Here is a 12,731-nt window from a genome sequence, read left to right as displayed (position 1 = left end):
CCGGAGAGGACGGTGTTTTCCGTTTGAGTGCTCTTCAAAATAAAAGCCTCGAATACATTTTCTGTGATTCAACGATTAATTGTGTCTCTGCTTACATTAGAGCAGTGGTTCTTAACCTTGTTGGAGGTACCAGACCCCACCAGTTTCATATGCGCATTCACCAAACCCTTCTTTAATGAAAAATAATATGGGTTTTTTTTCAAATTCAGGACAAAGTTGTATGTTTTTAGTAACACTTTAGTTACCAAATTCTAAGTAACAAAGGCTTAATTTAGAGTTATTTGGACACTAGGGGAACATATTCTAAGTTATAGAATATTTTAGTTATTTGGTTAGGGTTAGGGTCAGGGTTAGAGGGTTGGGGTTATAATAAGGCCATGCCGAATAAGGCATTAATTAGTACTTAATGACTTGATAAGAACCAATATGTTACTAATTTGCATGTTAAGAAGCAACTAAGGGCTTCACGGTGGTAGAGGGGTTAGTGCGTCCGCCTCACAATACGAAGGTCCTGCAGTCCTGGGTTCAATCCCAGGCTCGGGATCTTTCTGTGTGGAGTTTGCATGTTCTCCCCGGTGAATGCGTGGGTTCCCTCCGGGTACTCCGGCTTCCTCCCACTTCCAAAGACATGCACCTGGGGATAGGTATATTGGCAACACTAAAAATTGGCTCTAGTGTGTGAATGTAAGTGTGAATGTTGTCTGTCTATCTGTGTTGGCCCTGCGATGAGGTGGCGACTTGTCCAGGGTGTACCCCGCCTTCCGCCCCATTGTAGCTGAGATAGGCGCCAGCGCCCCCCGCGACCCCAAAGGGGAATAAGCGGTAGGAAATGGATGGATAAGCAACTAATTAATGGTGAATATGTTCCCCATACTAAAGTGTTACCATATTGTTTTTACTGGTGCACAAAATCAACCGTGCATGAACATCACCTTGTTCAAACAACAAAACCAAGACAGTGCATAAACTCACAACAAATTTCACACCTGCAAATCAATCAGCTGTTGCCGTATCCATAATGTGCCAACAGGGAGAAGTTTGTATTTACACGAAGAGTCGGGTGTGTTTTGATCCCTGCCGAACCCCTGAGGTCAACTCACCGAACCCCTAGGGTTCGATCGAACCCTGGTTAAGAACCACTGCTTTAGAGGCCTACTGAAATGAGATTTTCGTATTTAAACGGGAATAGCAGGTCCATTCTATGTGTCATACTTGATCATTTCGCCATATTGCCATATTTTTGCTGAAAGGATTTAGTAGAGAACATCGACGATAAAGTTTGCAACTTAATAAAAAAGCTGTTACGGCGCAAGCGCAGTCCGTATCTCACTTGTCTACAGAAGCTCCTAGTTGCTCCTCCAGACACGCCCCTGCACTTGCTGCACAGACCGCGCCCACGCGCCACCGCAGCTGTCAGCAATCTTCTATCAACACACCTGGCAGTGATTACAGACGACAGGATAAAAGGCCTTGCCACTGACCTCTTCTTGTCGGAACGTCACTCTGTCTCCAGTAAGCCTCACGGCTCTGACTCCCACCTGCGCGCTCTCTCCTTTGCTTGTTTGCTTCGTGTCTCGTCCTGATCCTTTGTCACCTCTCATCTTCCCCACAGGCCCGTGTCTGCAGCTTCTGCTGCGCTCCTCCACTGCTGTTTCCCTCCTGGACCCAGATTGCTTTCCCTAATCCACTGACCACGCTTGGAGCCCGAACCTCCTAGCCTCTTCCCTCTTGATTTGGACGCCACCATTCATCACGCACATCAACACCTCCTACGGTTTTTACACATCTTAAGTCCCGCACATAGTTTTACATTCAAACACATAGTAGCATACACACACCACATATTCATCAAACGCTCAATAAATATATTGAGTTTGAGCTCCTGCCGTTGTGTCGTCTCCTTCCCCCGTACTAGTCTTAACCGGAAATAGCAGACGATATGCGCATGACGTCACGGGTTGTAGGGCTCCTCACATCCTCACATTGTTTATAATCATAGCCTCCAGCAGCAAGAGCTATTCGGACCGAGCAAGCGACAATTTCCCTATTAATTTGAGCGAGGATGAAAGATTTGTGGATGAGGAAAATTAGAGTGATGCACAAAAAAAAAAAAGGCGACGGCTCCAGGCGGCGGCAGTGGGACCGTTTCAGATGTAATTAGACACATTTACTAGGATAATTCTGGAAGATCCCTTATCTGCTTATTGTTTTAATAGTATTTTAGTGAGATTGTAAAGTCATACCTGAAAGTCGGAGGGCTGTGGTGAACGCTAGTATCTCTGAGAAGCCAATGGAGGAGCCAAGATCACAGCTGCCTTTTTGAGCTGCAGGATGAGGTCGCATAATCCACTGAAGTCTCCGGTAAGAGCCGACTTAATATCACAATTTACCCATCCAAAAACATACTGGTTGACATACAGAAACTTGTTCGCTTGACCGCTCTGTGTTAAAGCTTCACCACAAACAAAGAAACACCGGCTGTGTTTCGGTGCTAAAGGCAGCTGCAATCCACCGCTTTCCACCAACAGCATTATTCTTTATAGTCTCCATTATTAATTGAACAAATTGCAAAAGATTCAGCAACACAGATGTCCAAATTAGTGCAATTATGCGATGAAAAGAGACGACTTTTAGCCGTAAGTGGTGCTGAGCTAGTATGTCTCCTCCTACCCGAAACGTCACAAACACACGTCATCATTCCGCGACGTTTTCAACAAGAAACTCTGCGGGAAATTTAAAATTGTAATTTAGTAAACTAAACTGGCCATATTAGGTTGTGTTGCAATATTAATATTTCATCATTGATAAACTATCAGACTGCGTGGTCGGTAGTAGTGGGTTTCAGTAGGCCTTTAAGTGTTTATATAAATACAGTTTCACAAATATTTATATATGTGTGACAAATCTAAATGATTTCACTCACGTCACAACATCAAGGACGAATTTTAAAAGCATGGTGTTTGTGTGAATATAAAAGCAGGTGGCAAATATACACATTAAATATACTATATAGTAGGTTCACTCTCTATTGGTTGAAACTGCCTCTTCGACCTTTCATCTGCCCGAGGTGCACACAGTACGTGTGACGCCTGTCTTCTCAATGTCTCTCTTGTTGTGAGAACATTATGAAACTGTTACAGCTATTTCTGATCACTGCACAAGAATGTGGACTCTCAAATCTAATGTAAACTCAAAACTAATATTAATATAATAATTACACATCCCGTAGCATTAATTAGGTACACAACTTTCTCTTATCAACAAATAGCTCAATTCCAGTCGGACTGTTGCTGATGTGTATGTATATATATATATATATATATATATATATATATATATATATATTATATTATATTATAGTGGGTTCCCTCCTGGTACTCCGGCTTCCTCCCACCTCCAAAGACATGCACCTGGGGATAGGTTGATTGGCAACACTAAATTGGCCCTAGTGTGTGAATGTGAGTGTGAATGTTGTCTGTCTATCTGTGTTGGCCCTGCGAAGAGGTGAGGACTTGTCCAGAGTGTATGCCGCCTTCCGATAGGCACCAGCACCCTCCGCGACCCCAAAGTAAATAAGCGGTAGAAAATGGAGGTGTGTGTGTGTGTGTGTGTGCGTGTGCGTGTGCGTGTGCGTGTGCGTGTGCGTGTGCATGTGCGTGCGTGCGTGCGTGCGCGCGTGCGTGCGTGTGTGTGTGTGGGGGAAAAATCACAAGACTACTTCATCTCTACAGAACTGTTTCTTGAGGGGTTCCCTCAATCATCAGGAGATTTGAGGGAAACCCTCATGAAACAGTTCTGTAGAGATGAAGTAGTCTTGTGATTTTTCCCACACCTACATATTGCGCAATCAAGATATATATATATATATATATATACATTGTTGCTGGTGTGTAATAAGTGCAATACTTACAGTATAAACACTTTGTAAGGCGCAACATTGCCTTTATACATACGTTTATATTTATATCTATATATACATATACAGGTATATAGATATCTATATATATATATGTAAATATATACATACATATTTTTTTTATGTATATATATACATATACATGTATGTGTGTATATATATATATATATATATATATATATATATATATATATATATACATATATACACACACATACATGTATATGTATATATATAAAGGCGATCTACATTTCTGTCAGTGGGTCCTCGGTGTGGTGTGTGTGTATTAAAAAAACAAGACATTCAGAGAAGTTAATATCCCATATAATTTGTGGCTTTATTATTTTGTAAAACGGACCAAACTCGCCACAAAATTAACTACAAGATTGATTTAAAAAAAAAAAAAAAATTAATGTTGAAAGTTGCCATCAATCCCTCGTGGGTGCTCAGCATTGTCCGTAGGTGCTTGGGAGCCCGAAACAAATGACGAAGCCATGGTGACGAAAGTAAACAAGGAAGTGTTCAAATACTGGGATCGGCAGAGTCCAAAACGTGATCAAAACATACACAAAAGCAAAGAACAAACAATCCATGAAGTGGATCGAAACAACTTCAACAATGATCTTAGGAACCCTAATTAGCAAAATGCCATTGATGACTCCATATATACAATGTACAGCTTGAGTTTATATCCAGAAATTACAATATTGCAGGACACTTTGCCCCGCTTATTGATCATATATTGAGCAATGAGTTTTGTTAATATTACTACAAGTAATATCAGTGAACATGTACCAGTTTTCACAATCTATGACACAAACTACAGAGAAAAGTATGAACGTTCATCTGAGAGAACAACATTGGGACAATGTGCACAGTGAAAATGATCTATATCAGACCTGGGCAAGTTAAGGCCCGGGGGCCACATGCAGCCCTTTAAGCATTTCAATCCGGCCCACCGGACATTCCCAAATAATTTTTTGTAGATATTTAAGCTGGAAAGTGTAGCTGCCAATATGATGCGCAGTGATGTTTTCTAATGACCGTAAGTCTTGAACTATACAAAGTATTTCAATGGTTGGAATCTGCGCTTTTGCATGATATACTAGTTACTAGGGTAATATAATTTGTTACTGTGGTAATCTAATGAGTTACTTTGGTAATCTAAGTCACAGCAGCTCAGACGAAGGAACCAAGCAGTGTGGGTGGGGAGCGTTTCCACAGAGATTTTCCAGAGCCTGAAATGCGGGTGTCAGGGACAGACGCGGAAGGACATTTTTACAAAAAAGTTCTAAAGCTCAGTGATGTATCAGATGCATCAGATTGTAGGTGGGGTTTTTTTACTATCCGTGTCCATATTTCGCTGTTTGTTGCATTTTTATTGCGTTTTGCTTGATTGTATAATATGTCAATCGAGAGGGGGTGTGACATTCATATGTTGTTAATATTCAGTGTTTTACCCTTCATAGTTATTATTGTAAATTCCTCATTCTTTATTTTCATGTACAAACATTTGTACATTCAGGGTGTCTCATTCGGATAAACAAAATAATAATCATTCTATCATGTTTTTGGCATTCGATCAGACATTATTGTAAGGTTTTGTATTTGTTGTTGTGTTTTTGTTATTTTACTGTCTTCTCCTTGTTGCCTTTTGTGTTAGTTCCTCCTCTACCCAGTAGTTCCAGCGAGGCACACCTGCGACTAATCACCACCCGGCACTATATAAGACCATCAGAGTCAGCTGCTCCTTGCCGGTTATTGTCACCTGTGCTCTCCATGTGCTCATGCCTGACTCGCATCCTCTAACTCGGTACGTGCTCTCTCTTTATCATCATTCCTTACCTCTCGTTTTTGCTTCCTAGTTCCTCAGTAATTGAGAAGTTTTTTCGTTGAAAGCTTTTGCTGGCCTCCTAGAGTCCTCCTTCTGTTTTGTATCTCCATGGTGTGCACTTCTGCCCCATCGCCTTTAGTTAATCTCTTTTTGTAATTATTAAAGACAAACTATTTTTTGTGATTCAACCTCGCCTCCCGTCTCTGCATCCTGGGGTCCAGTCGTAGCTCAAAATACAACATTTGTGTTCCTAAAACGAGATATACCGGCCCCCAGACACATTTTCTTCTGTAAATTTGGCCCCCTGAGTCAAAATAATTTCCCAAGGCCTGATCTAGATGATGCACATGGTCATTGTTTCAATACTTTATGACAAACATTGTGTATGGAGACAACTTAGTGGGACGTCAAAGAAGAGCAATCAACCATGGATGACACAGAGATTGAAAAATGCTTGTAGCAAGAAGAATACTTTATATAGACCATTTATTACACAAAGATCTGTAGAGGCAGAAAATAACAGAACAGGCTAACCAGCATAATACGAAGATGTAGAAAGCAAAATGACAGAAAAACATGAGAGCAACATGTGGCATCCTAAATAAAAAATGGGTCTAAGAAGGATTACTTCATTACTACATAATAATATGAACAAAGTACTTAATTAGTTAGTACAAAGTTAGTTTATAAATATTTGACCAAATCTGGAGGAAATGATTCCAGATCCTTAGCCTGTGTTTTAGTTTCACAAACTACTTCTAGTATTTTACCCAAACACAAATGGAATGTCAAAATCTATTTACTCTCTGGTACCTTTACAGAAAATGACATTGTCTAGGTCAGTGATTTTCAACCTTTTTTGAGCCAAGGCACACTTTTTGCGTTGAAAAAATCCGGAGGCACACCACCAGCAGAAATCATAAAAAAAACAAATCTCAGTTGACAGTAAAAAGTGGTTGTCGCAATTGTTGGATATGACTTTAAACCACAACCAAGCACGCATCAATATAGCTCTTGTCTCAAAGTAGGTGTACTGTCACGACCTGTCACATCACGGCGTGACTTATTTGGAGTTTTTTAATGTTTTACTGTGTATAGTGTTTTTAGTTTTGGTCTTGCGCTCTTATTTTGGTGGCTTTCTCTCTTTGTTTGGTATTTTCCTGTAGCAGATTAATGTCTTCCTTGGAGCGATATTTCCCACATCTACTTAATTTTAGCAATCAAGAATATTTCAGTTGTTGTTATCTATCTTACTGTGGATATGGTTGATTGTCATGCCATGTATGGATGTACTTTGTGGACGCTGTCTTTGCTCCACAGTAAGTCTTTTCTGTCGTCTGTTTTTGTTTACTTTGTAGCCAGTTCAGTTTTACTTTTGTTTTGCATTCCGTAGCCTTCCATAAACTTCAATGCCTTTTCTTGGGGGCACTCAACTTTTGTTTATATTTTTGCTTTAAGCATGAGACACCTTTTTACCTGTACGTTGCCTGCCACTGTTTCCAATATCTACAAAGCAATTAGCTACTGGCTGCCACCTACTGATATGGAAGAGTATTACACGGTTATCTGCCGAGCTCTAGACAGCAGACACTCAACAACAACACATTTGCAGACTATAATTACTGGTTAGCAAAAAATATTTTTAACCTAAATAGGTAAAATTACATAATCTCCCACGGTACACCAGACTGTATCTCACGGCCCATTAGTGTGCCGCGGCACAGTGGTTGAAAAACACTGGTCTAGGTATTACAATAAAAATCTCTGTTCAGTAATAAAAAAAAAAATGACATGAAGCTTTGGTGGCGCCTTGTCGTCCTCTGGTGGACAACATGAGACTGTGCCGTCCAGCCTTGACAGAATGTAGTCCTTGAGCTGGCCTACTGAAATGAGATTTTCTTATTTAAACGGGGATAGCAGGTCCATTCTATGTGTCATACTTGATCATTTCGCAATATTGCCATATTTTTGCTGAAAGGATTTAGTAGAGAACATCGACGATAAAGTTTGCTACTTTTGGTCGCTAACAGAAAAGCCCTGCCTTTACCGGAAGTCGCAGACGATGACGTCACCCGTTGAGGGCTCCTCACATCCTCACATTGTTTTTAATGGGAGCCTCCAACAAAAAGAGCTATTCGGACGGAGAAAACGACAATTTCCCCATTAATTTGAGCGAGGATGAAAGATTCGTGTTTGCGGATATTGATAGCGACGGACTAGAAAAAAAAATAATAATAAAAAACGTGATTGCATTGGGACGGATTCGGATGTTTTTGGACACATTTACTAGGATAATTCTGGGAAATCCCTTATCTTTCTATTGTGTTGCTAATGTTTTAGTGAGTTAATTATTACCTGATAGTAGGAGGTGTGTGTCCACGGGTGTCTTGAGGCCAGTGTCTGATGGAAGTCGATGGCAGCTGTACGGATGGCACAAGCTCAGCAGATCTCCGGTAAGTGGCGACTTTTTACCACAATTTTCTCACCGAAACCTGCTGTTTGACATTTGGTCGGGATCCATGTTTGCTTGACCGCTCTGATCCATAGTAAAGTTTCACCTCCGGGAATTTTAAACAAGGAATCACCGTGTGTTTGTGTGGCTAAAGGCTAAAGCTTCCCAACTCCATCTTTCTACTGTGACTTCTCCATTATTAATTGAACAGATTGCAAAAGATTCAGAAACACAGATCTCCAAAATACTGTGTAATTATGCGGTTAAAGCAGACGACTTTTAGCTGTGTGTGTGCGCAGTGCTAATATTTCCTAACAGTCCGTGACGTCACGCGTACACGTCAACATTCCGCAATGTTTTCAACAGGACACTTTGCGGGAAATTTAAAATTGCAATTTAGTAAACTAAAAAGGCCGTATTGGCATGTGTTGCAATGTTAATATTTATATCAGACTGCGTGGTCGGTAGTAGTGGGTTTCAGTAGGCCTTTAAAAGTGACTCGTATAGATGATCTCTGGTACTGATATTTGATCCTCAGCTGTTTTCCCATCATGCTTTGCACCACAGGTACACCTGAGAAGAGGAGACCTTTGTGCTTACATGTCACGCGGCTAACTTAGCTAGCGTGTGCGGCCACACTCACCCCTGCGTGGTGGCCATCTGCTCTATGGTGTCTGGAAGCGGCCTTCTGAAGGTCTCGGGCAAGAGGACGCACAGGAGAACGCTGAGAACCATCAGACAACCCACGATGATCCACGGCAGGTACTGATTGAACACGGCTGCAAGACAGGAACGGCGCGTGAGAAGGTCTGCCGGAAACTCCGAGAGGCGTGACTGACCCAGCTGCAGCAGGTAAGGCGACACTGAGGAACCCATCCTGGAGAAGGTGGCGCAGGAGGCCACGGCTGTGTTCCGGATCACTGTGGGGTACAACTCGCCACTGAAAGTGTACAAGACGCTGAGGCCAGCCAGTAGGCCAAATTTACCCACTAGAACCAGGAACAAGGTCACATTTGGATCGCCTGCAGAAAGAGGAACTATAAACTGAGTCAAAAGTCCTTCAGTCCACTTTGTAAGTACATTAGTCCATGGCGACTGTCGAGAGTCCGTCACTGCGCCTCACTGTTGATGGTGATCTGGATCAGCAGCAGCGCCAGTGCTCCCAGCAGGGAGAAGCTGGTGATAGACAGGCGGCGATGAAGACGACGCACCGCCAGCCAGCTCGCCATGTACGCCGGCAGCTCCACAACCGACACCAGGAAGTAGTTGAGGAACGGGTTTCCGTAGAAGCCGGACATGTTGAAGGACACGCCAAAGTAGCTGACATTGAGAGAGAACCTGACGAAAGGCAAGAACATGAACCGTGGCGGTCGCAGGACAGATGGACGCCGTGGGAACCCACCAGACCAGCCACAAGATGAGCGTGACATAGCGAACGTTCCGAGTCTTCAACAGGTCCAGAAAACCCACAGACTTGAGGCTCGTCGGGTTCTCCACCTGCAGAGACTTTAGGTGGTTTGGACCAAGACCGCAAGGCGTCCTCACCTCGGGGGGGTCGAAGATGACTTGTGGCGCTTCCAGGTGGTTTTCCAGTGCCGCCGACTTTAACAGAACTTCAGCTTCTCTCAGACGCCCACGAGACACCAGCCAGCGAGGAGACTCAGGCAGGAACCTACACAAGTGGCTCAGGTCCAAATGGAGAGCATACATGTGGCAGTTTCAAGAAGAGCCTCTCACCACCACAGCGGCACACAGGCCAGACCAGGCAGGCCCATGATCGGCGCCAGGATACGCCAGGTTGGGATCAGGTAGGCGGTGCCGGCCAGCAGCAACATTCCCAACACGTAAAAGCAAGGCAGAGACACACTGCAGAACAGAACTCTTGTTGGACCCATCAGGATCTCGGAGCCTGCACACAAACCAGCGTGTTTTGGAATCTTCCCGGACCAGGAAGTAACAAAACGGACCGAGCACGAAGACCACCACGTAGCAGCTGATTTGTCCCATCCCCAGCATGAAGAAGAGGACGGTGAAGACCTCCCAGGAAGGCGCCAGTGCCAAAGCGCCGCTGAAGATGCTTAGCACCGCAATGGAAACCAACAGAACCGGCTTCCTGCCCAGCCTGAAAACGCAAAAAAAATGTTTGTCAAATGACCTGAGGAGGAGCCTGGGCAACAGGTTTGACGTTAGCATTCATGCTACCCAACAAGGCTAGAAAAGAACGTATGTGACAGAAATCTGACCCTATAAGGGTCAGATTTCTTTTGTTGGACACAACACTGTTAGCAAGTTAGCAATAAAGCTAATCAATAAAAACCAAGCGGTCCTACCTGTCTGAGATTTGACCCGAGATGAAGCATCCGAACAGTCCACCCAGGAAGTAGACGACAGAGGTAAAAGGTGCTTTCCATTGGTCCTCACACACCAGACTAAACTGAGGGCGGGATCATGTGATCATGTGACCAAGATGAGGAATAGGAGCAGCAGCAGTACCTCAGTGACCACAGTGGACTGGTAGTGCTCTTTGCTGAAGGTCCAACCGTCCTTACAAATTTCCTGCTTCAGCTCCGACAGCAGAATTTCTGATCCTGGTCCCGGTGTGCTCTGGTTCTGGATGAAGTCCGGTTCAAAGCGTCGACAAGCGCTTTGCTCCCAGTGTCCTTCCACCAGCTGAGCGGCAACACCCGGTTAATGTCTGACCTGTATCACGTCCAACTGAACCGGTTCTAGCCAGACTCCAGTCCAGGAAGGAGCCAAAGGCTAAATAATTGGCTAACTTGTGAAATTTAACAGAACTGAAATGGTTGAACTCACATGTTCCGGTACCAGTGATGGAAAATAAAAATGACCATAACCACAGAACAGAAAATGGAACTTAGTTATAATTTGAGGAAGACAATTGAAGAAATATATTCTGACCTGGGCTGGGATGCTAGCCTGGATCCAGCTCTGGCTCACGTTGGCTGGGATCCGGCAGGTGTGCGGGGGCGTGGCCAGCAGAAAGAGGGGGCACAGCAGGTTGTACCCCGTGGGGACGACGGAGAAACACAGCAGGAAGAACACTCGCCTCTGGTAAGGACCCCAAGTCCCCAGGAAAGAGACCACCAGGTTCTCGTAGTCCTGCATTGTGGACTCCTTCTTTATGCCGCTAACGTCCACAATATCAAGTCAAAGTACTTCACAGATGTCCTTTTAAGTGGTCCGCGCTGACTCCTCCCCTTTCCTCACCTGACACGCCTCTTATAAGGACAGTAAGAGACTGCTTTAATGAATGTTCACCAAGCTAGTCACATATTAGCCGGTCTGGTTCCGGTCTTCCATCAGAACCTCGTCAATGATTCCTTTGTCCCCGCTACCAATGAACAGGACCTTGGTCATGAACAAAACCCTTGGTGAGTCAGCATTTTCATGTCCGCTAAGCTCGTGGCTCGTTGGCGCGACAGGAAGTGTTGTGGTACTGACGTCAATGTAACAAAATATTTTTATTTTCGTTTTCACGCCTTTTAAATGCTCCAGCTAGCTGCCGCGTGGCGTTGCTAAGTAGCATTGGTGCTAATCTAGCTAACACTGTTTGCTACATTAGCACCAATGCTAGTTAGCCTAACAGGGGGCAGTAACTGGATAACCTCACTCACTCTCTCTGATGCCGAGAGGTTCATCCACGCCTTTGTCTCTTCCAGGCTCGACTACTGCAACGCACTTCTTGTCGGGACCCCCAGCAAGAACATTCAGAAGCTGCAGTACATACAGAAGAGTGCTGCTACGATCTTGATGAGTGCGGAAATACGACCATATCACACCAACTCTCGAATGCCTTCACTGGCTTCCTGTTCCACTCAGGATTGAATACAAAGTCTCCTTACTAACCCACCAGTGCCTCCATGGAAATGCCCCCCTCTACCTCAAAGAACTACTCACCCCCAAATCCTCCATATGACACCTCCGCTCCAAACAGGCTAACCTCCTCCTACCTCCAAGTACAAAGCTACGAACTATGGGAGACTGGGCTTTCTGCTCCGCTGCTCCCAGTCTGTGGAATGCTCTCCCTGACCACCTGAGGGCACCACAGACTGTGGATGTTTTTATAAAAAATAAAAAATAAGGCTTAAAAAGCCTTTTAAAAAAAGCTTTTTTAGAGATATATGCATACTAGTTATAGCTATTAAGTTTTTTTTAGTTTTATTTATTTTTATAATCTTTTTATTGTTATTATTATTATTCTTTTAATTATTATTGTTATAGTGCTTTTTACGAATAAAAAATCTATTATTATTATTATTATTATCATTATTATAAATCAGGCTTGCCTAAGCTAGTAGGGGCAGAGTGCTATTGACATTGCCGTGGATGGCAACAGGAACAAAAACAACAAAAATGGTAGCACTGTGTGTTGCAAAATACACCGTGTCATAATAGGATAATCTTAAACAAGGAAGCTTTATGAATTCGACAAAAAGGTTTTAGCTTGACAATACAGTAAACCGCAAGAAAATCGCAGATTATGACTTATTTCTAATAGACAACGCATT

General features: G+C 43.4%; 1 protein-coding gene across 1 annotated transcript; it reads right to left on the bottom strand.

Annotated features, from left to right (window-relative positions):
• Nucleotides 1-4,200: 4,200 nt before the first annotated feature.
• On the bottom strand, nucleotides 4,201-11,620 carry LOC133538101 (solute carrier family 22 member 4-like). The gene is made up of 10 exons (XM_061879418.1): nucleotides 11,122-11,620; nucleotides 10,696-10,872; nucleotides 10,533-10,636; nucleotides 10,170-10,324; nucleotides 9,940-10,111; nucleotides 9,605-9,874; nucleotides 9,326-9,540; nucleotides 9,042-9,224; nucleotides 8,846-8,981; nucleotides 4,201-8,775 (listed from the first exon to the last, which is right to left on the bottom strand). Exons 1-10 carry the CDS (start codon nucleotides 11,326-11,328, stop codon nucleotides 8,691-8,693), a joined length of 1,704 nt encoding a protein of 567 aa, XP_061735402.1. The 5' UTR covers nucleotides 11,329-11,620; the 3' UTR covers nucleotides 4,201-8,690.
• Between the last annotated feature and the right edge of the window lie 1,111 nt (nucleotides 11,621-12,731).

This window comes from Nerophis ophidion, linkage group LG19, assembly GCF_033978795.1.
Source record: "Nerophis ophidion isolate RoL-2023_Sa linkage group LG19, RoL_Noph_v1.0, whole genome shotgun sequence".
NCBI lineage: Eukaryota > Metazoa > Chordata > Actinopteri > Syngnathiformes > Syngnathidae > Nerophis > Nerophis ophidion.
Note: the sequence above shows the minus strand (reverse complement) of the source record. Positions and strands in the feature narration are given on the sequence as shown.